This window comes from Peromyscus californicus, unplaced genomic scaffold (genome assembly GCF_007827085.1).
Source record: "Peromyscus californicus insignis strain IS unplaced genomic scaffold, ASM782708v3 Scaffold_6__1_contigs__length_162567912, whole genome shotgun sequence".
NCBI lineage: Eukaryota > Metazoa > Chordata > Mammalia > Rodentia > Cricetidae > Peromyscus > Peromyscus californicus.
The window spans coordinates 59,981,019-60,004,945 of NW_026294584.1; the positions used below are offsets into that span (position 1 = coordinate 59,981,019).

General features: G+C 52.2%; 1 protein-coding gene across 12 annotated transcripts; it reads left to right on the forward strand.

Moving 5' to 3' along the window:
* Positions 1-778: 778 nt before the first annotated feature.
* Krba1 (KRAB-A domain containing 1) lies at positions 779-22,752 on the forward strand. Of its 12 annotated transcripts, none has more exons than XM_052721171.1 (18): positions 975-1,109; positions 8,004-8,130; positions 8,512-8,631; positions 9,135-9,284; positions 9,933-10,088; positions 11,143-11,277; positions 11,689-11,862; positions 12,734-12,883; positions 13,638-13,838; positions 14,262-14,435; positions 14,813-14,989; positions 16,763-16,987; positions 17,446-17,598; positions 18,249-18,443; positions 18,535-18,675; positions 19,212-19,331; positions 19,645-19,755; positions 20,847-22,752. In XM_052721171.1, exons 1-18 carry the CDS (start codon positions 1,098-1,100, stop codon positions 21,656-21,658), a joined length of 3,333 nt encoding a protein of 1,110 aa, XP_052577131.1. In that variant the 5' UTR covers positions 975-1,097; the 3' UTR covers positions 21,659-22,752. The 12 variants fall into 12 exon arrangements, with proteins under 12 accessions (XP_052577128.1, XP_052577138.1, XP_052577129.1 ...); XM_052721174.1 differs by having other exon boundaries at positions 995-1,109; positions 7,991-8,130; XM_052721176.1 differs by lacking the exon at positions 975-1,109 and adding an exon at positions 1,110-1,221.
* The last annotated feature ends 1,175 nt before the right edge of the window (positions 22,753-23,927 follow it).

Consider the following 23,927-nt stretch of genomic DNA (forward strand, 5'->3'; position numbering starts at 1 on the left):
TAGTGGTGTCTGCTCCCTTGTTCCATCCAAGGCCGCATCCTGTGTTCTGGCGTGTCGGGATACAAAGCCAGTGGAGCTCATGTAGGCCAGAGTGACTAAAGAGGAACTACACTGGGGTGGCTGCAGGCATTTGGGGGAGCGGGGTCCAGGGCAGGGTGACCTCTGCTTCTGCTGTGGCTCCAAGCACCTGTTTCAAAGAGCAGTTGAAGCTCCACAACCTTCTCCTGTTTTGAGTTTCTCCAATATAATGGGCGGGAGCTCCTGCAGGAAGGAAAAAGAGCCTCACAATGCTCAGCCTGAGGCCTGCACTTGCACCTCACAGACAGCAGAGCAAACCAATCCAGGGTTGGTGGGGCCCGCATTTAGTCCATACATCGCACATGTATTTAAGCCTACTATTTGTCAGGAACTACTGGGGCTGCCACCACCAGCAGGCGAAACCAGCAACAGTCACACAAAATATAATGACGCAGGTCAGTGTGGCTATGAACCCCTTGTGCCCTGGCCCTTCAGCCACTCAGGGTTGGGTTTGCGTGACTGCAGCCTATGAGAGAAACCGGTCGCTTCTTATCCACGCATCCCCACCTGGCACCTGCCCAGGACGCGCTCACAAAGCGCCAGAGGCTAGAAGGATCGCACAAGTGCATGGATGGTTGTTTGGGTGAACGGTTGTTTGCACCTGAGCATGCGCAGCCGCAAGCCTGACAGGACGTGGCGGCCTCCAAGCGGTCCCTGAACCTGAAGAGCTGGAGGTGCGAGGGGCGGAGCAATAAAGCGAGCCCCCGCCACACCCCCCTGGAGCCACGTCCCAGCCACGGAGCCCTCTGGGAAGTGTAGTCTGCGCCTGCGTTGTTCTCGCTGTGAGGCCGGGGGGCTGCGGGCGGAAGCGGGACCACCCCCTCCCGCGATGCGAGGCGCGGGGCTGACCCAGGCGAGCCAACACTGCGGCTCCCCGCACGGCACGGCCCCCGGCCCCGCCTCCTGTCGTGCGGAGCTGGGCCGCTGTCCTCGAGGGTCTCGAGGGTCTCAGTGCAGCCTCCTGCCGGAGCCGCGCCGGAAGCTGGGTGGGCCGGGGAGTCGCGAAGCTGAGTTCCGCCATGGCGCTCCAGGTAAGGCGAGCCGTTGCGGACCGACGGACGCCTTGACCGGGCTTCTCGGTGCAACGCGGCCCCCCTGGGCGACGGGCCTGAAAGGAGCCGTCACCGCCGACTTTGAGCTTGGGTGAGCCCAGCCAGACCAGCCAGATGCCCAGGATTCCCTGGCCAGAAGTCTAGGGCTCTCCCCTTCCCCCAGGAACACGGACCTGGAGCTTTTTTTCTACCTGGAGAGCTCATTCCTTGGGCTTTTCAGTACAAGATATCATGAGAGGGTGTGCACGATCGAGGCCTGAGCGGGACTTGAGGGGATAACTAAATCTGACATTTACTTTTGTTAAATACGGAATCCCGGGGAATGGGGCCAAGAAAGTGGGGAGAAAGAAAACAGATCCAAGTTATGCTGGTAAAATGTGTCAATCCCAGTGCTGGAGAAGAAGAGCCCTATCTGCTGTTGTGGCCTAGGCACAGTTTGGGCAGGGTCGTAGGCTGTGAAGATGCCAGAGCAGTTGCTGCACTGCCTTCTGGGTAGACACCCAGAGTCAGAGGTCCAATTTTGTTGCCCATGAGCTTTGGCCAGACTTAGGCAGCTGTGTTGGGGTGTTTAGAACAGCGTGTGGCTAGATATCACTAGTACCCCACAAGTATCTTGGGAGAAACAGTAAGTAAGGTAAATGGGATGTTGCCTGGCCCTGGAGTGTCCTTTGTAGCTTTAGCCGACAGGCAACCCAAGCACACTCTTCCACAGAAATGCTCACTGACCCCATCCTAGAGACTGCGTATTTGGGTTTCTCGTTCTCAATCCAGAGGGAGTTGGACCGCGGATCTCTCAGACCTGATGTTGAAGGAAGGATGTAGCCTCATACTGTGTAGCTGCGTGGGGATGATGGTCAGGCATGGTCTGTGGGAATGCAAGAAGGTCACAGTCTGATGGAAAGGCATAGGGAAGGCCTGCAATCATTGTGTTCAGTTTGACTCCAAGAATCACAGGGGTGTGTGCACAGTTTGCAGGTGGGAACAGTGAGTGGTAGCATGGTACAGGATCTGACCTGGTAGCCTGGGCCATGGTGGGGCAGTGGGGCTAGGCTGACAAAGACTGCAATACACAGACCCATCCTATGAGTGCTGAAACTGCAGTTTCTTACAGAGACAGACACGTAAAAGTAGTTTTTAGGAGGTCCATCATGGCAGCCATGAGAAGGAGGTTGGTCATCCACCGTGGTCCTAGTTAGCTCCAGAAGCTTTTCTTCTGATGAAAGGGGGCAGGAGCCCAGATGGCAGGCCAGTGGTAGCTGTCTTCCTGAGTCAATCTCCCCACGCCCTCTGTCTCTTCCCCTCCTCTTCCCACTCCCTCTCCCTCACACACACTTTTCACTCTTTCTTCACTTTTTATTTTTATTTATCTATCTATTTACTTATTTTGGAGACAGGGTTTCATGTGGCTGAATATGACCTTGAACTTTTGATCCTCCTACAACCACCTGGAATTATAGGCGTGTGCCACTCTTTCTGGCTTGTGGTAGCACTGGGGGTCAGTCCCAGAACATGCTAGGCAAACACCTTACCATCTGACCAACATCCCCACTTCCACTTCTTCTGTTTGGGAAACCTCTGAAGGGAGCATTGGGAGTCACGGCAAGTTCTCATTCACATTTTATAAAAAACATTGTCAGTAAAGATTTCCTTTTGAGGCTAGGATGGAGAGAGGTCTGGAAAATAGCACACACAAAGGCCTAAAGGAGCCAGATATATTTAGCCTTGAGATAAAGAGCCTCACATCACCCCCCACCCAAGTCAGGAGTGATGTTTAGAAGAGCCTGAGGTGGCAAGTCACACTCTGTAAATGGATATTAGACAGACCAGTCTAGCACTTTATGTACTCCAGTGTTTATTCTAGACATTTTACGTATTCATTTAGTCTGTACACTATCCCTATGAACCAGGACATGATTCACTATTACAGATGAGTTTGCTAAGGCTCAGATGGGTCAGCTGTTGGGCTGAAGTCTTCTAACTAATATGTTGTCATTCAGGGCACCTTAGATAGTTATGGCTCTCAAGAGGACCAACTTAACACTAAGTGAACAAGAGTGCTGGAGTTTGACAATAGCCTCCACATTTTGCCTGTTAGAAACTTAATTCCCAGTGTCTTTCTTGTTCATGCTTTGCGGGGAAGTCACTGGACTTGTTATTAATGGGCTATTGAGGGAGTAGCCTTGTTTAAAGGCTTTTCTGGCTTGCTTGCTTGCTTGCTTTGTTCACCATGTGATGTCCCTCATCACACTGTCATGGATTACATGATGTAGCAAGGAGGCCTGCAACCAGCATGGCCCCTTCACTCTGGACTTCCCAGAATCTGCAACTGTAAGAAATCAATCTATTGTCTTTATAACTCACCTCCTCTCAGGTGTTCTGTTACAGTAGTAGAAACAGACACAAACAGAGAGTAAACCAGTGAAAAATGGAGCTGACAAACTGAAAATGCATGAAGATACAGCTATGGAATATCTGGCCACCTGTCTTCTTTGTATTTCTATATTAAAATACTTAACATGGAGCCAGGTGGTAGTGGTGCACGCCTTTAATCCCAGCACTCGGGAGGCAGAGGCAGCCGAATCTCTAAGTTTAAAGCCAGCCTGACCTGCACAATATGTTCCAGGACAGCCAGAGCTGAAATAATGAGACCCTCTCTTAAAAAGCAAACAACAGCTACAAAACAGATTTTTTTTTTTTCTTTTTCTTTCATGGTTCTGGCTGCTGAGAAATGCAAAATCAAGGGACCAGTGTCTGGCAAGGAAGCAGCATCTGGCAGTGGTTGCCTTGGTGTGTGGGTTGGCTGCTTTGCTGGTTGCTCAGACCAAACACTTACAGAAACACCTAATGGAGGCTGGGTTGATTGGCTCATGCTTTCGGAGAGTTCAGTCATGGTCATTTGACCCACGTAGTTGGGCAGACCATCTCGGCAGTAACGTGTGTTCTCCAAGTCTTGATGATTGGGAGATAGGGGGTGTGACAGGAAGGAGCCAGGAGTACTACACCCCCAAAGGACCCACCTCCAGTGACGCACTGGGTCCACTCTCTAGAGTTTCTATAACCTAAAATAGTTCAGCAGGCAGGGAACAAGCCTTTAAAACATGAGCTTGTGTGGGCGGGGCTAGGATGCTTCAGCCAATATCACTGTCATCCCACCGTGCAAGGCAGAGGGGCAGAAGAGCATGAGTAAACAGAGAAAGAAGAGGCTGAACCCATCCTTTCATCAGAAAACGACTCCCCCAGATAGTGGTCGTAATCTATGCATGGCCCAGTCACTCTTGTGCCTAGAGTGGACCCTGCATGGGAAGCCAAGGGCTAATGGAGATCTGTCTCCTAAGCACAGAGGTGCTGGACAAGCTTGACAGCTGGCAGCATGGCACTCTGGCAGCCTGAGCCACACTGCTATTTAGGAAGAGTTTTGCAGTGTAGGCCAGAGTATACACGTCATGTGGCTAAGGCCAGGGACCCACAAGAGTCCTTCCCTTTTGCTGGACTGCTATTCTGTGGGAGCACCCTTCCCTCTGGCAGGGTCTGTAACAGCTGACCAGGTTCCAGCTTTCAGGTGGCAGGCCCCATTGGGTCATGCCTCTCTGTTGCCATGACTTGGTCACCCTTTCCGATGACTGATCATTCCTGTTCCCTTAGCGGTCACAGTGAGAAGGTTGGATCATAAACAGGAACTTCCATTCTTTTGGCTCTCTGACCCCTTCTTGATGGTGAAACTTCCCTGATGGGTGGTAGACGTTCCTATGCCATAATTTGCATGACCTTTAAAGGACAGCAGCATCTGAACATGTTTAAACAGTAATTAAAATGTGTAAGCAAAACATGTATATTTGGTCTGTAGGAGGCATGTGTATGCCCATTTGGACCCTGAGCCTGTTGTCACAGACCTGGGGGTCTGTAGCTCACACATGAGGACTCAGCAGCTTCTTCCCACTCTACCAGCCAACCCCCATGGCTCCCAGGCATTGGCTGATAGGATACCAGAGGGAGAGGTGGAAGAGGGCAGCCCCAGAAAGGACCAGAGGACACAGCTGTAGCAGAGATGCCGAAGGCAAGACTAGGAAGTGATGGGTTGAATACATGGGGGGTGGGGCACGGATTGAAAGGTGGCCAGGTGTAATGGGGTCCTATGGTGGCATCTCCAAGAGCATCTGAGACTTAGAGATGCCCATGAGGATTCAGGCTCAGCAGGTAGACTCACAGCTGTGTGTGGGAAAACATCTGACAAACTCAGCAGATAGCAAAGATGCATGGAACCAGGTTAGAGGAAACTTGAGGGCAGCTTCCGGGAGGCCTCCAGTGTAGTCACCAAGAAGCACTGAGCTCCCCCAGCATAATGGTGAATGACCCGTGTGGAATGCCCACTGGGGGAAGCTTGCCAGAGACGCTACACCCAGGATTGTTGTTGAGAACAGGTCACTCAGACCTTCTGCTGGCACCTGTCCTAGTGGCAGACACTTCAAAAGGAGATGTGTGTTCAGCACAAGTTGTATTGCACAGATTAGTCACTGTGTTAACCAATTAACCTGTAATTGGTTAGGTAGAAACCCTTTTGAGATGCACATTCCCAGGTGCCTGCCTGGGTCTACCTGGTGCTAGGCATTTTGAAGGACAGTGGTGGCAGACCTGCCTCGTTGGCGCCTTAGTACAGAACCTAAGATTGTCCACATTTTATTTGTTTGGTTTTTTTTTTTTTTTTTTTTTTTTGATTTTTCGAGACAGGGTTTCTCTGTGTAACTTTGCACCTTTCCTGGATCTCACTCTGTAGCCAAGGCTGGCCTCGAACTCACAGAGATCCACTTGCCTCTGCCTCCCAAGTGCTGGGATTAAAGGCGTGCGCCACCACCGCCGGGCAATTGTCCACATTTTATGCCTAGGAGGCCAATAAGAAATGCAAAATGGCTCCCTGCTAGAGGTTTGTGGAGTATCTGAGGTGTTCCTGAGGGATAGTGGCCATAGTGGGCCAGAGCCACAAGCTAAGCTTGGCAAAAGGGGCTGCTGAATTGCCCAGCAGGCCATGGAGATGGTTGGGAATGCACAGTGGGCTAAGAGGCAAAGGACACTGACTCTGATCCTTCTGGCCTTCGGGCTGTCCACAGTCACTGGAGATGTGGTCCCTAGCCATATGTGTTCCTGGAACCTAACTACTTCAAAATGGCAGGGCTCTAGGAGTATGAGCCTGGTGTATGCACAGTGGTAGCTGTCAGCTGTCAGGAATGGCGGCAGAGAGATGGCAGGGAGTGGGTGGTAAGGCTGCCAGTTAGTAGCGGAGACAGTTTCTAAAGTCACTGACTTAAATGCATGAAATAGGCAGTTGACTCTCCTCTGCTTTATTAGAAGTGTCCCCATTTTCTTTACATTTCCTTCTTACAGATCATGCTTGTTTCTAACTTAGATGGATTCTTTCCCTATTTACATTCTGTTTGTGCCACTTGCATGGTTAATTTCTGCCATAACCTAAGTTCATGCCTATCAGATGTCTGTCATTGTCTCAGTTTTCATGGCTGTTTTAAAGTCTACTGAATGATGATTTTTAATAAAACTAAGAGGTGTTGCGTTCATCTTACAAAGCCATAAGGGATAGGAGGTGAGCCTAGCAGGTACAGATGTGGAGTGGGGATGTAAAGAACTGTTTCCTAAAGCTCTGGGGTTCCTGGGTTTCTTGAGTCCCTAAAGACTATATTACAGGCTTTCAATACTAAGTGGCAATAGTGGGGGGGGGGGCGGGTAGGGAGCATGGTGAGATGAGGCCTCTAGATGGGGCCCCTAGAAGGACTCCGTGGCCATCACCTCCCACTGCATGCTTCTGCTGCATGCGCCTGGTGATGAGTGTCACAGCTTTTCACAGTGGAACTGACCACAGCTGCACTAGGGTTTGTGGTGAGTTGAAGCCTTGCAGGCAGGTGGGACAGGAAGAGTGAAGGTGAGTTCTGCCCAGCAGTGGAACTTGGACCAGATCGGAGTCTGTAGATCAGGGACCCTGAGCACAGGTCAGGCCTGGAGTACCTGGCTCACCTGCTGCCTGGCTGGCAGGTGGAAGGGGGTTGATCTCCTTCAGACCTTCAGGGCTTTGTGAGGTTTTGTTGCTGCCCTCCCCCTGCTGTTTGGGGGTGTTTAATTTCTGATATAAATTATGTCATCCCTGCTGAAGAGCAGTAAGTGGGATTTTTCTTTGCTATGCAGGTTGATTAATTCCGGTCTAGAAATCTGAGATGGAAAATGCTCCAAAAGGCAAAACTTTGGAGCACCGTGATGCCCTGTGTAGAGAAGTCCACACCTGAGCTCCTGTGATCATTTACATTCAGAATGCAGGCGCACTAAAAACCCTGTAAAAGTTACCTTCGCCTAGGTGTATAAAGAACAACATATAAATGAATTTCTTGTTTAGATCTGAGGGCCATCTCTAAAATAATTCATTATGTACATGAGAACATTCAAAATCAAATATTCAAAATACATCTGACCCCAAGGATTTGGGGAAAGAGTAGTAGACCTTGGTAACGGGCTGGTTTTCTTAGTAACTTGATGTCCCCCTCTCAGTGCCCCGGTGCTGGAGTCCCAGCTTCTCAGACAGTCACTTAGTAACCGACACAGCAGATAGGGCTGGCTGGGTACTAAGGGACGGAGTTTCGTCTTTCCTAGTTACACCTGTGGTGACCTTGTTTCCAAAATGGTGCTGGTGGCACACCTTCCTGGGCACCCAGGCACTGTCCCAGTACCCGCTGCACCCAGGCCAGATCCCGCCCATGTCTGCACTGCCCGCTCCTGGTGTTTACCAGGAGACGCATGTGGCTCCCTGAGCTAAGGGACAGTTTGGGTGGGCCATGTTGGCCGGGATGCAGCCAACCCCCCCGGAGACTGTGCCCACAGGTGCCCATCAGCTTCAAGGACTTGGCCGTGCGGTTCTCTGAAGAGGAGTGGCGGCTCCTGCAGGAGGGGCAGCGGGAGTTCTACAGAGACGTGATGCGGGAAAACTACGAGACGTTGGTGTCTGTGGGTGAGGTCCTGAGGCCTCCAGAGTGCGGGTTGCAGGGACAGAAGAGGGGCAGGAAAGGAGGCCAGGGTCTGTGCCCAGGGTCTGGAGTCTCCGTGAGACCCCAGGCTCCTCCAGGCCTTGGCCTCCTCATCTGTGAATTGAGTAGTTTCAGGGGAGTGCTCAGAGCCTGAGGCTGCCCAGGGCCTCACTTTCCTTTGCTCATTTCTGTGAGCCAGAGTGGGGGTGTGCAAAGCTTTAGGGGTGTCTGGTCTTTTGGATTTGGTGACCACACAAACATGAATGGAAAGCCTTACGTAGATAAACAGGCATCTGGGCTATCACATGACTGCGGGAGGGTACAAGCCACTCTGTTCCCAGAGTAACTGCTCCTTCTTTCCCCAGGGACCTCTGAGCTGCTTCCTCTCTCTGCTTTCCTGTCACCCACAGAGCCTGGAGGAGCCACCGCAGGAGAGGGCCACCATGATAAGGGACAGGAACCCCCACTGGAGCGTGGTGCCCAGGGTAGGCCCTCCCAGTGGACTTGGAGCACCTCCTCCTAGTCATGGTTTCAGCCCCTGGGTTCTGCCCCTCAAGTGACACTGACTTCAGCTAATTCAGTCCAGGCCTCCTTGAGGCTTGCCGCTCTTCCTCTGGGGGAGGCTCCTTGCATGTAGTCCAGTCCATGGAGAAATGCTCAGAATAAAACCTGAGGTCACATGGGGAGAACCTCTGCCTTGGGCCCCACTCACCCCTACCAGAGAAGCCTGCTGTTTAGACAGTAGAGGTGGCATATGGGGCCCGGAGTAAGTGAGGAAGGGAGATGGCCAGATGGAGCCGCAGGACCCTTCAATGTTGCTCTCAGTGGAAAGGAGACAAGAGGAACTGCTGGGTAACAGCGTAGAACCCTCCTGAGCTCAGCCCTCCATTCTCTGAGCCATGTGCTCCCTTTGGCTGCTCCATCTGTGATTGAGAGGGTTCCCTGGAGAGCTAGGTGACCGAGCACAGGCTCACACACCTCTCCACAGGAGGGCAGCCCCAGCAGAGCCTACACCTCACCGCCTTAGTGCAGCTGGTGAAGGAGATTCCAGAGTTCTTGTTTGGAGAAGTGAAGGGCACTGAGGACTACTCTGAGAGTGGGAGCACCAGTCTGGATGGGGAGCGAGCGAGCCCTGAGGGTAAGTCACACAAGCTGCAAGAGTGACCTCAGTACAGTGCACAGGGCTGTGCGTAGTTCCTTCCGGCTCAGCTCTTGACCTCTCTCTCTGTGCTCATCCTCTGAGCTTTTGGGACCTAGTGGGGGTGGGAACAGTTCATGCCTTCTCTCGGTGTTTCTGTGTCCAGCCACCTGGTGATCCCCCCTGCTGCCTTGTACTTTGCATGGTGGTGAGCAGTGTGTTTGTCCCTGTTAAGCAGATGGGGAACAGGAGAGAAGCTGAGTTTTGTCCAGATAGCCAGTGGGTCCTAGGTCCTGCTGCCAGCCTTTCTCTTTCTGCCTCGCAAGCTGTCTGTTCTTTCCCCTCTCCACCTGGTCCCCCTAGAGCATGTCCCCTACCTGCTGCAGCCCTCTGCAGTTAGTGTTGGGGGACAGAGGAAGGGAGCGGAGGTATAGAGTGGCACTGACTGGGCGGGATGTGGCTTTGTACTCGCCGCTCTGCTTTATCGGGACATGGCTGAGACATAAATCTTCAAGTTTCAGAGCTCAGCAATGACACCGAGTAGGCCACTGGCTCCTGGCTGTTGTTAGTGGCCTAGGACAGGGAAAGCACTGACTGTGGCAATGTGAGGACAGCTTACCAGCTGGCGTCTTCTCCATCTCCCAACAGTAGCTGGGGCTGTGGAAACTTACCCTCCCCGAGGCCTGCTTCGTTCTCTTCCGGAGAGCCCTGCAAGCCACCCCAGCCTGGCCACCACACCCACAGGCAGCTCATCTTCCAGTGGCCCTCCTGGAGACTGGGCCCAAGAAAGCCCCCTGCCTACCAGTGAGTCTGACCCAATGTGCACAGGGACACCCAGCGTTGTCAAGGCCTACCCTAGACTCGGTCTTAGAGCCCATACCCTCTTCACTTTCTCTGGCTCAGCTTCCTCTGTAGGTGACTGGAAACAAAGATCTCTGAATAATGAGAACACACTTGGCCTCTGGTCTGCAGACAGGTGATTTGATGCTCAGTTCCAGATGGCCTGTCCCTGTGTTCATCACTGAGGACTGGACACACACACACACACAGAGCTCTGGAAAGTTCCTCATGTGCAAGCCAGGCAGATCACTCACCTCTGTGCTCTGCTTTGATTCTCAGCTGCCTCGGCAGGGCTGGCAGCAGGGAGGCAGTGCCGGCCTCTAAAGTCCTCTGCGGTCTCAGTTGATCTTCTACAATACTTCGAAACTGTACTTGTCTGAATGTGTTGGTTTTTTATTTTTTGTTGTGAGCCTAGCCTTTAATGGCTGAGCCATCTCTCCAGCCCTGTTTGGTGTTTTAACTTAGAATATTTAAAGAAATAAAGATTAAAATGGACACTCCCCAAAAATGTACTCCAATTAGCCTATGGTTCCATGTGCCATCTGTCTTACAAGCCCACATAAGAAGTATGAGTACTTCCAGGAAGTGGTGGGCTACACAGAGAAAAACCCTGTCTCTCAGGGAAAACAAAACGAAGCAGTCAAAAAAAACCAACAACAACCACACACACACACACTAAAAAGGAAGAAAAAGCATGAGTACAAGCCTGACCTGTGTTGTGGCTGTCGGCTTCATTAGCTGGGCCAGATTCAGAGACTGGGGTCAGGGAAAGGGTCTGGAAACATTCAGCATGAACGAGTCCTGGTATTTACAGCTAAACCAGAAGGAAACAGGGTATAGCCTCCAGCCCTCCTGGAACAAGTCCTCCAAAGATAGCCCCAGCACGAGGCTAATTTTTAGGGTTTGGGTGGCTCTCAGAGGGCTGGAGAGTTAGAGTGGTCTGTCCTCTTGGGGAGCAGACCTGGGGTGATCCCAGAGTCTAAGTTCCCCCTAACATGGCTTTCTTTGTGTTTTGCAGTAGGAGCTACTGATAAACCACTCTCCATAGAGAAGGAAGGTTTAGGAGCCTCAGGAGAGACTTCCATTCATTCCACTCGAAGCCTGGACCAGAGCAAGAGCCACCTAAGACAAGATAGAGGCAGCATAGGAACAGGTGAAAGGCTGGCTCTCCTGGGGTCGAGCAGTCCAGAGCTGAGTAGGGTCAGAGAAAATCATGTCACTGTCATCTGAACTTCATGACAACCCTGTAAGACAGCGGTTCTCAACCTTCCTAGTGCTGTGACCCTTTAATACAGTTAGTTCCTCATGTTATGGTGACCCCCAGCCATGAAGTTATTTCATTGCTACTTCATAACTATAATTTTGCTATTATAAATCATAATGTAAATATCCAATATGTGCCCCCTGAAGGGGTCATGGCCCACAGGTTGAGAACCACAGCTGTAAGATAAGCTTTGTGTGTATGTATGGGTGATGCTCAGCTGCCCAGAGATGGTGGGGATAGCTGAGGGTCTCGTGCTGCCTGTCGGGACTACACTGACTTAGCTGCCTTGTATGTGCGTAGGAACCTGTCCTGAGAACAGTCCCTTGCAAGGCCTCATCAACTGTCTGAAGGAGATCCTTGTGCCTGGGCCCCAGCACCGTGGGACAGCCGCAGACTTGCCAGCTTCTCTGCCTGGCCTGAGTGTGCTGAAGCAGAGCAGAGCTGAGGTGGAGCCAGGGAGCCTGCCCTGCCCGGGTGAGTCCCTGGGCACCTGGCCTGCTCAGGCCAAAGTCTCCACAGTCCCTGGAAAGTTCAAATCAACGTTCATAGCTCTTGCTGTGTTCCATGCCATCTCCCGTGAGATGACCACTTTGGGTGCTCCTGTGTCCCTAGGGTCAGCTGTCTGAAGCCCAGTGGCTTTCAAGGATAGCAGCAGCAGACTTTGTCCTGTTCTCCTCACTGGTCTTTTTTTTTTTTTTTTTTTTTTAAAGATTTATTTATTCATTATGTATATAGTGTTCTGTCTGCATGTATGCTTGCAGGCCAGAAGAGGGCACCAGATCTCATTACGGACGGTTGTGAGCCACCATGTGACTGCTGGGAATTGAACTCAGGACCTCTGGAAGAGCAGGCAGTGCTCTTAACCCCTGAGCCATCTCTCCAGCCCCCTCTCTCTCTGCTCCTTCTAATGTGGGACTCTGAGTACTTTAGGGCTAAAATGTCACTTTCTGTTGACATGAATGAGGTGTCAGTGGACACTGAAGTCTGCCTGAGGTTGCCCCTCAAAAGGCGGCCTTTGATCTTTGATCTTGCGTCTGTAGAGGATAGCTGCTCCATCCTCTGGGTTGGGTGAACTTAACTACAGAATTCCTCTCATGGGTATGAACATTCCATGTATATGTCAACCTTGAAGCTAAGTTGTACTCAGAACTCAGAAATTGCCAGCCCACCCTCTTCAATTTGCACCCCGAGTGATAGCTGTGCGTAGGTGCTGCCCACCTGGAAGGTTTACAGGTCCTGGTTTCTGACCCTGTGCTGCTCAAACTGCACCCCAGGACAGTCCTTGTCTGTCTGTCAGAAGACTGAGGTCGCTGAACTTAAGTGAAACATATGTCTTTTCCCTTAGTGAAGACAGAGGCAATATCCGGGGATTGTCCCCTTCAGGGCCTGCTGAACTGTCTGAAGGAGATCCCAGAAGCCCCAGACAGGCGTCCCAGCCCCTCAGGAGCAGGGGACCTGCAGCTGCAGGAAGATCCAGGGAAAAGGAATTCTGGAGGTAAAGGCCGTTCGCTAGATTAGTGGTGGGGAGCTAGATGTAATGTCTTTGGTTTCCCTGCTCTGAGTACAGCTGTGTGTGACCCTTCACAACAAAATTGATGTCCTGTGTCAGCATGTTGGTCCGACAACCCCATGCTGGACCTCATCACTCTGTACAAGGGCAGAGCATGTGGGAGACCCTTAGTCAGCTTCATAATTTTCCAAACTGGCTCTTGTTATAGGAGGTAAAAGAGCTAGAAGAACTTTCTAGAAAGGATATTGGGGTGGGAGACGGAAATGGAACAGAAGGCAGGAGGTGTAGCACAGTAGACCGTAATTGTGACTGGGGATTGCTGCCGTCCTGTGTTCAGGCAGCGGGTATGGCTGGAGGATGGGTTTCCCAGCACGCATGTTTGCACCAGGGATATTTGTCAGCTCATCAATAAGCTTGTGTTCCCGAGAGCACGGCCTTGAGAGGGTGGGGCTGAACAGGCCTGAAGCATGAGGAGCAAGGTCTGATTTGTTGCTGACCTTTAAAGCATGAGGGGTTCACTTTAACATCCCTTAGAAAACTCCTGAGCACCCCAAAGGTGGTAGAGATGTTACTTGGATCTGTGCTTGGCATTGAGAGGTGATCATACCCAGAGCTAGTGACTGCTATGTAGGCAGAGGGACCTTGGAAGTCCCTCCGAACCCTATAAAGTGGAGCTCTTAGGACTTAGGTTGAGTCTAAGCCTGCAACCAGGGCTTCCCAGCACTCACCTTTCCCACAGGGATGAGATGCCCCCAGACTCCTCCTCTCCGCCGTAGTCAAGGAGCTGGAAGTATGCTTGCCGTGGTGAAGGTAGAAGATGGCTGGGTCCAGAGTCCCCCAGTGCCAGCATCTTGCCAGCTTAGCAGGCAAGGCCACGGTCCCTATTTCACTGGAGATAGCAGAGAGGTCCGTGTGCCCCGCTGGGGCCCCATGACTCTTGGTAAGTTCTGGGCTCCAAAGCCCACAGGGAAGTACCTGCTTCTCTTTTGGCCAAGGAGCCTTTCCCCTGCCTCTCCTCCCAAGCTGTTCCATCTTAATTCATGTTCTCAGTCCAGGCCCATGCTCATGCACCCTCTGGTTTCAGGACCTTCTTTTTGCAGTGAGGTTGTGGCTGTGGAAGCTGGCCATGGCATGCATGTGGCTATTCCACCCTTCTCAGAGCTGGGGACAGCTTCATTCCTTCTGTAGAAGCAGAAAACGCATTCAAAGTTCCTCATTGGAGGATCTCCTGCTTAGCAGATCACTGGAGCCTGCTGTAGAAGTCAGGCTGTGGGCCACCCAGCCAGCCAAAGGCCAAGCTGGGGTCTGACAAGCAGGCCAGAGCCCAGCAAGAGGAGATGACAAGGTGGCCTCTCTTGTCCAGCCGGCAGGGCCTCAAGCTCACCCCTAGAAGCTCTGGAGGCCTGTCTGAAGGGCATTCCTCCAGGTGGGTCATCACCTCTTCAGCCGCTAGCCACCTCATGGTCCAGAAGTCCCCAGCCAGGAGATGCTGGCTCTCAGAGACTTGAGCTACAGCCACAAGGATCTCAGAGTGCAGGTACTGGGGCCCAGGCTGACAGCTATTCCTGTGCATACAGTGGGAAGGTGCTGAGGGACCATCTGCTCATCCTCTCTGGGCCTCCTCCTCCTCAAGCATGTGCCCTTCTTTCCTAACCCCTGCTTCATGCCTTCCCCCAAATAGCTATCCAGGTTTGGTGAGGGCCACATTCTCCCCACCCACTTCCCTGCTCTGAGGTCTTCTTATTCCCAAGACCGTATGGGGGAGCGGGGGTAGACTTTTCATCAGTGCCTTGGGAAAGAAACCCTGGAAGGGGAAGGGGCTCCCTGGGCTGGGTCTTCTGGTGCCATATACTCTAAGGCTCAAGGACTTCTCCAGCATGCTCTGCCTTGACCCAATTATACTTCTCTCTGCAGATGCTTCGAGAGAGCCACTTCTGCCTCTGAGCTTGCGGGGCTGCATGAGAGAGGGACCTGGGATTCAGTCCTCTGGCTCCCAGGGTACCCCTACCAGCTTCTCCTCAGCCAGCAGCAGTGATGGGGATCTGGATTTCAGGAGCCCCAGGAGCAGTCAGGGGCAACGGCTTGGGAAAGGTGAGCTGGTCCAGCCTGAGGTTGGAGTCCTCTGGGAAGGAATACATTGGTCCTTGTCCACTATGATCTCTGCCTCAGTGCCAGAAGAAGAACTGGGTATACCAAAGCAGAAACACACCCAGGACTTGTCTTGGGAAGTGAGAGGGGTCTGTTGTAGTAGCTTGGCTCAGAAAGGATAGGACAATGGCTGGCAATGTGTCCTTAATCTCCCTTACACTAAACCCTTCCCTGTCGCAGACAAAAAGAAGTGTCTATAGTACTAAATGACCTCCAGCTGAGGGGACAGTGCAGATCTTAGAAAACCACCTGCAGAACTATACTCATTAATCTGTGCCTCCCTGGGCCCTGCCAAAGGAAGTCACTCTTGGGGATTTTGGGGTCTTCTGGAGCTCTCTCAGCATCCCCCTTTGACTTTTCTCTTGGAACCATCATGTCTGTCTTGTCCTGTGGGTGGATACCCAGTGCATCTGCCCAACTGTGCCCTGGCCACATCCATTGTTAAAGGCCTGGCAACATAAATTGACATCTGCCTCAGTGGCGTGGCACCAGCAGCCCAGAGTGACTCATTCTAGTTTACCCTGATGAGTTAAACGAGTTTATCTGATGTTCTTCAGGTACCATGGATGCCTGTCAGCAGTGATTTTCTCAGAGTCCCCAAGCCCACACCCACCAAGCTCCTGATTTATATGGCTCTCAGTGTACAGCAGAGTCAGTGTAGAGCTGGGCTTGGAGTGCTGTTGCCCATTGTTAAAGCAGCAGAGCTGAATACAGGCCCAGACAACAGGAGGCACAGACAGAGCCAGACGCTGGGCAAGTCGCACATTCATGTGTACTCTGCTCTTGCCCTGATCTGAGATTCTGTCAGTCTTGCCAAACACTGCCTAATTGTGAGCAGGATGGCTTACTTTGCTCTTTCTTGTCTGGCACATAGAAGAGCTAAGTGACATTTTGCTGCAAGTTGGAGTTACTCTTGTAGCATTTGGGAGACTGCTTTCATTATGGAGCCTGCTTTCTCTTTCCTGAATCCTACTGAGGAACTCAAATGCCCCTCAGTTTTCATTGCCCTCCCATGTGTACCATGGCATACATGTGGTCAGAGGACAACTTGCAAGAGTCAGTTCTCAATTTTCCAACACCGTATGTGTTCTGGAGCTCAAACTCAAGTGTGCTTGGTGCCAAGCACCTTTGCTGATGTGGTTTGTACTTCTGTGATATGCTATGCTATGCTATACCAAACCCACGTGGTCGTCTCTTATAATCTCTGCCTGCTTCCAGAGTAGACAACAGGTGCCTCGTGGCCTCATGACTAGTACTGTTTGCCTACCTTATCCCTCTAGAATTTCACATCGTCTAGTTCCTGTTATTTGCACAAGACTCTATCAGTAGGAGTACTAGCATTGAAATGTATCTGAAACCTATCGAGAATTAGACCTCCTGTGCCCAGATGTGATACTGAGAGGCAAGAAGGCCTGCATCATTGCCCTCCTTGGAGGGGTAAAAGAAGACACAATTGATTGTTAGGGTGTCCTGCGCACTAAGCAGGCAGCAGCATCACTCCCTGACATGGTGACGGCTCTTGTGCTAGACGCCTGTGACTAGACTATCTCATTCCAGCCCCCAAGGCAGACTTCTATGTAGGCTTCTTCCAGGGCAGCCTGAGCAGGGCTACCCCAGGCCAAGGCTGACAAGTGCTTGGAGCCATGTCTTCATCTGGGGCCCTGAGCTACCTGGACACATCCTGTATTCTGTGCCTCCTTCCTCTGCCCTAATCAGGGCAGAAGAAATGGCTCCCCGGATTCACAGAGCACTGGCTACCCATCCAAGACTGTTCATGTTTGACTACAGGATATCTACCAGGACACTCTCCACTGCAAGGCCTGGAGAACTGTCTAAGAGAGATCCCTATTCCCAGGCCACAGGCTGCCTGGCCTTGCTCCTTGGCTGCAGACAGGGGGTTGAAGAGAACAGAGCCCAGGAACTGGACTGCGGACACAGAAGGTAACAAATGGCATTTGTAGATAGTTGGGGGAAGAGCAATCCCTCCTGCACAGTGGCTTTGGCAGCAGGGTAGTGGCCCTCGGGCCAGATCTCAGCTGAGCTGAGAGGAGGCTCTGGAGGCAGGCCTGGGCAGAGGCTGGGGGCAGAAAGTCAGCTAGCCTAGTCTCTCCCCGACTCGTGCAGACTCACAGTCAGAGTCCAGGACGTGGAGGCCCAGCACCCCTGTCTGCTGCTCCGCTGAGCCAGAGCTTTGCTGACCGGCGTCTCTGTTGTGACTGTGTCGTCCCTTGTCTGGACACTGAGTTGTTCACCTCCTGGGATCCCGTGTAGTGTGGGTTGGGAGTAGAGAGGCCCCAGGGGTTTGGGCTGCTGTAGTGACCTGAAACTTGTGTGCTAAAAGCCATTCTGTGGTAGTATGAGGTCCCGTAGGACTGTCAGAACTCTTCTCATTAAAACAGGACCGAGGGGCGAGGCCTGTGAGCCACCCCACCTTGGACAGGGTCGGGGAGAAGTGCCCAGCAGGAGTCTCCGTCTAGGCAGTCCACAGACCTGCGCCCCCACCTGCCACCAAGTGACTGCCAGGCCAGGACCGTGGCAATGGCCGAAAGATGGTGAGCCGCCTTCTGTGTTTACACCAGAGTTTCCCTCTAGTTAGTTTTTGCCAAGGTGATAGCCTTCCCTCCTCTGTTTTTCTGTTCCTTCCCTACTTTCCTGCCCTTGCACGGAATATAGACGTGGACCCAACAGAGTGGACTAAGAAAGAACAGGATGTTTGCTTTCCTTGGGGTGTCTGAAGTGGAGACGCTGCTGGCATTGAAGGGTACCCTGTACACACTGTTGACTACAGGCAGCTCCAGCAGGACCATTCTCGTCTCCAGGGGGTGGAAGGATGACTTCGCTCACCAGTGGTCCTCACTAAACTCTTGCATAGTGCTGGGTAGAGGGTCTGCTAAGTTGTAGGTTGCAGTCTACCCAATGGGAAGGGCTGCCTCGCATGCAAGACTCAGGACCTAACTGGAACCTGACCAGGAGTAGCTTCTAGGAGCTTGGAACTTTGGAAAGTTCCCCAGCTCACTTGTCTGGGGACATGCTAGCCTCTGGGTTTGTTTCTCTCTACCTATGACCAGAAAGTAAATTGTTCGGGGTCCACCAGAGCCCAAGTGGGCTGTGGCTGAGTGGGGAAAAGATGCATCCTAAGTGCCTGGCCACCAAAACTGTGCTGTCAGGAACTGGGCAGTGAACTCTTTTCTCCTTTGTTTAGAGACAGCCACCATGCCCTCCCCTCTACACTGCCTGGAGAGCTCTCTGAGGGGGATCTTGCCCGTGAGACCCCTGCGTTTCACCTGTGTGACTGGTCCTGACCCCAGTCCCAGCCCCTGCTCCAGCTCCAGCTTCAGCAGCTCTGATGGAGAAGACCTAAGGCCAGATCCTACATTCTGGCAGCCACCCCTCCAGAGTGAGTCTGCTGGCATGGGGGTGGGTGGTGGCAGTGAGCTGCTCTCTGAGGTGCTGGTCAGTACTCTGATGCTAGCTTACTTACGACACAGAGAAAGACCACCTCCCCTCCGGCAAGGGTCCTGTCCCTCTGTGCCCTGTCCCTGGAACATTCCCAGGGATCAACAACAATAGCTGTCTTGCTGAAGACCCTGACAGAACAGAGTCCAGGGACTGCAGCAGCCTCAGTACAGGTAAGTCTGGAGTCTCCGGATGACAGCAACATGTCCCCATGGTCCAAAGGTCCAGACTTCATTCTCTGGGTTTGGTTGTCATTCTGTTGGCTCTCATTAAAACATCCCCATAATTTGTTGTACTTTAGATCCTGTGAGGGAAGCTGAGCCCAGGGCTGTGTTCTGTAAGGAAATCTGGGTAAACCACTGAATGATATGTACATACTATCTGCATATATGCTCATTAATACATGCATACATGCGCATATATATATATATATATATATATATATATATATATATGTGTGCATACACATATATACACCATATAGTTAGTATCCAGTAACATTTTTAAAACTTGGCAATTAACAAAGAAAATACCAACAGTGATCTTTTTCAGTGGTAAAGTACATGTCTAACATGCGTGAGGCTGGGTCTGATCATACACAGTGAGAACAGAACTTCTTGGAATTGCCCAGAAGTCTAGAAATGACACCGGGTGTTACAAGCCACTTTACTCTCCACCTGAGCTGTGACCCAGACTTTGTTCCTAACAGGAAGAGCAGAAGGGACAGGAGTCAAGACCCAGTCACCCAGAAGAGAAGGAGCTGCAGAGCACACATGCCAGCCTGGCCCTGTCAGCAGCGCTGAAGTAAAAGGAGGAGGAGAAAGAGGAGGTAGGGGCCAGGCAATCGTCTTCGGAGCTGCTGCTCCCAGGCCTTGGCTACCACCTATGTAGGACTCAGGATGAGCCACACTCACATTTCCTTACAAGTCGCTGAGGATTTACAGGAAATGGCAGAGGGGTTCCCACATGCCCCAGCAGGCCAGCCCACCACCAGCGTTAGACTCCCCAGCGTCTTGCACCTGATTTAATCGCTGTCATTGGGGGGAGGGTGGGAGTGGGGGTGTGGCTCCATGAGGACAGCCCCATGTGAAGTGGCACTGCCAGAACTGTCCTTGTCCCAAGTGCTGATGCTCTTTCTACAGAGGTAACCGGGTGCCCGTGGCCTGCCTCTCAGCTGGAAGAAAGGCCTGAGCCCAAGGGTGCTGAAGACACCAGTGACCTGGAGCCTGGACATGGGCAACCCAGTGCCACAGGTGAGCTGGTGGCTTCTCCAGCATTTGCTGTGCTTTAGTGGCCTCTGGGAAAATCAGAACCCAGGCCCCAGCCTAAGGAAGTAAGCATGCTCCAAGTTCATCACTTGGGTTATGGGTAGGAAAATCTTATACTGAAGCCACTCAGGTACGTGGTTCACTTTACTTCAGGGTTTTCATAAAAGCCCACAGGCCCTCTTTTAGAGGCATTGAGAAGCATCTGGAGTCCAAGTTCGGGTTTGAGGGAACTGAACCTCAACACTGTTGAGTGGCCTGGCTGGGGTCCTGCACAAAGCATGGGCTTCCCATCGCCTTGTTCAGGGACCCACAGTGACAACAGGCAGGGTGACGCATCTGTACCCGGAGCCGTGCTCGGAAGGCACCACAGGTTTGCAGGACGCAGGGGTCTGTGCCGACGCCCTTGCTGGCTTGCATGTGCGTGTGCGTGCGCGCATGTGCTGGGCACCTTCTTTGCCTGTGAACTTTGACTCCTCTGAGAGTACAGGGTTTTGTTAAGAGCCCTGGCTGCCCTCCCTCAGATGAAGCATCAGGCCACATTCTTACTTTGTTTTGTGATGTTTAGTTGTTAGTCTTCGCTTGAGATAAGGTTTCAAAAGTCTTGTGGGAGACAAGTAACCTAGGCCACTTGGAACGTGTGATCCTCCTGCCTCAATTTCAGATCCTTGCTCTAATTCAAGAACTTAGTGAGACAGGGTGTGTGGGTCCTTGGGCCACTTGGGCCATCACCTGTCCTTCCCTGTCTGCAGCCCTAAAGGTACTGAAAAGACAAGGGCAGGGCCTTGCCTGGGCTTTAGTAAACAGCAGCCCCCTCTTCCATTCTGGTGAGTGGGTGAAGAATGGCAGGGACCTTGACCAGCACCACGTTGCCTGGGTGAGACCCACTCCAAGGGATGTGGGACTGAAGAGTTAATTAGATGTTTTGGGGGGGTCAGAGGGGAGGAACCTAAGATTAAAATTCTCTGAAAGCCAGGCCTTATGGGGGCAGGATACTGAATACACTACAGAGGTCTCTGGGGCCAGAGAGAAGGCCCTTACAACCTAAGTACTCTTACCCATCATTTCTCTGGTTTCAGCCAGGACTCAAGGGAAGCTGCTCTCTGGGGACCCTCCGGAGCCACCTAGCAAGTCTCCCCTTCCCACAACTGTCTTGTCAAAGTGGCCACCCACGTCTTTCCAGACACCATGCCCCTGTGGCAGATTCCTGCAGCAGGAGCTACACAGCCTTGGTACTGCCCTCACGGACAAGCTGGATCAGCTTGCATCAGCCTTGGCAGGCCTGACTCAGGAAGTGGCCACCATGAGGACCCAGATGGACCGGCTGAGAAGGCGCCCACAGAGCCTTGGACCAAAAGGCCAGGCTTCCTGGCGGTTGACCCTCCCCCAGAGACCTCGCTGGGCCAACAGACTGGACCACAGACACCTACCCTACTGGAGGCAGAAGGGCCCCAGCAGGCCCAGACCAAAGATCCTGCGGGCCCAGGCAGAAGGCTGCAAGGCTGGGGATCGCCCAGGACTCTCTAGAGGAAAGGGCAGTTTGGTGCCTCAGCTGCCTCCAGACGGTTCCTTGGGAGAATCTTCCAGGCCCACGGGTAGCTCATCCCAGCAGATCTCCTCAGCACCTGGAGGCCACACTGTGCTGACTGCACACCCCCTTCTGGAACACATCGGATGCCACCAGAATTCCCCCTCCCCTTCAGTGCCTACTGCCTCAGTCCCCCTTGTGGCCTCACCAGCAACCAGTGCAGACACAGAACCTCAGGCTGCTGGAGTGGCAGCACCCAGCATTCCAAACCAGCACAAGGAACCTAACAGCCGGCTAGGGGGAGCCCTCAGCAAAGACCTCTGGGGAGGTGACCACAGGGATCCGAGGTGGGGGGCCCATTAACTGTACTGTCCCTTTGCTCAGGCTTGCTGAGGATGCTGGGTGGCCAGGATGCCTGGTAGGACCCTCTGGGGTAAAACCATCGCAGGCTGCCTGCTTCCCAGGGTGTACCCTCCTTACCTGCTCAGCGGCTCTGATCACTGCTGCAAGTCTGGCCCTTTGCCTCTGCTGTACCAGGCCCCATGTCTGCACAGAGCCACTGTAGAGGCTTTCCTCAGCCATGCCTCCGGCTTTCTTGGCTCAGGTTCAGTCAGCCAGTTGCTCTTCCTCCTTAGCAGAGCCATCTAGGTTCCAGGTGGGCGTCATGCATACCACATATGCACAGAGCCAGCTGCAGAGGGCACCATGAAGGCACCTTAATCTCCTGCTCCTGATCTCAAGGACACTAAAAGGCCAGTCTTTGTCTGTCTAGAGTGAATATTCACAGATCTCATTTAGGGAGAGCCTGGCCTGTGGTCTAAGCTGAACTGACCCACATGGATTCTAAAATTAAATATATTAGCTGCTAAGAAAAGGCCATTTGGCTTCAGTGGAAGAGTGCTCAGAGGGGACGGCACTCGGGCATGGTTGCCTGGATTGTCACCAGTACAGTGAGAACTAGGCAGCTTACGTTTCCCTCTTCCACACACACACACACACACACACCTCAAGAGAGCTGAGCATGCGCAGTGAGGCTGGGCACAGACTGCCACAGGGTTCCTGGGGAGAGTACTGCACATGTGCCAGTCTCCCAGGCTGTGTACAGAGTGTCACAGACTTAGTCTGGGCAGCTTAAATCAGGGGTCCCAAATCAAGGTCTTGTCAGGGTTGGTTCTGCAGAGGGTATCTGGCTCCGTTGGAGGCTGTCTTCATGCTCATGGTATCTTCTATGAGTCTCTTCTCCAAATGCCCCTCCTGCCAGGACACAGGATGTTTGGGTTGGCACTCATTCTCATTTGAACTCATCTTCGCTAAAGACTCTAAGGAACGTCACATTCTGAAGTGCCAGGGGGCACAGCATGGTCAGCCTTTCGACATTATGACAAAGTGTTGTCATCTAGAAAGTTCACATTCAAGAACCAGACAGTTGAGATTAAAAACAAACAAACAAACAAAAACTCCTGTTTTAAATCCGTTTACAGGTTTGTGTTGGGTTGCATGTGTAGCATTTCTCAGCTATGTGCAGGTTGGACGTGCCTGTTAGGATTAAACCTTCAGCATATAATCGGGGAGGAGGGCACCATCTAGCTCATAGTACACTAAGGCCTGGGCCACTCTTGGGTTTAGCCTGGCTGACTAGATGTCACTCCATCTGCTTCTGCCCTGGTGAGATGCTTGGTAATGTACCACGGCTAGCCATCCACGTTTACTCACCTTGTCCTTTGGAGTTGATCTGAATTCCTTTTGAACCTGAGGACTTTTCAGGAGCTGCACCTATACCCATGGGAGCTGGGAAGGCCAGGGCCTGAGCTGGCTGCTGAAGCTCAGGGTGACATGCCTTGTCCGTGACAACCATAAGCAGTTACTTGTGGCTGCTTTGCCCTGTGACACTCTAAAGTCATGGTCTCTGGAGATATCCAAGACTTGAGTGCCCTTCAGGCCTGGGACTTGGTGAGTGTGATTTGGGCAGACACAGTCACAAAAGATCATTAAAGTGTTTTAGAGCCATGTTTCTCTACCTATGGTTCACATTCCCAGGGAGTCACATCAGATATTTACAATTCATAGCAGTAGCCAAATAACATGAGTAGCAATGAAATAATTTTATGCTTGGGGAGGGGGTCACCACAACATGAGGAGCTGTATTAAAGGGTCACAGAATCAGGAAGGTTCTCAAACCACTGACCTAGAGACTAAAGCATACCCCCAAGAAGTCCACCTGGAATGTAATACAAGGTACGCACAGGGCATTGGCTGGAACAAGTCCAGCTCACTGCAGGTTGGAGTAGAAAACCAAAGACTGCGGCCTCCACTTGTAAGGAATGGGCAGCTGCATCTCCAGGCTAGTGGGGCAGTGCTGGTGTTCCTAGTGCCAATGGGCAGGGGTAAGACAGGTTCGGAGAGTGAAGAAGGAACATTCAAATTCATAATCCTACTTGGAAGACTTAGGCGTTCTTAAATTAATGAGACAAATTGGGGCCTGATGTGCGTGGCCTTGGCTAGGACAGGACCTTGGTCTGCCCTGCTTGAGTGACTCTTTTTCTAAGCCAGAGACCGTGATGCTCTGCGTGGCACATCTGCCTTGAAGGCAGCCAGCACAAGTGAACAAAGAGCGGTGCGGGGCTGAGTTGCC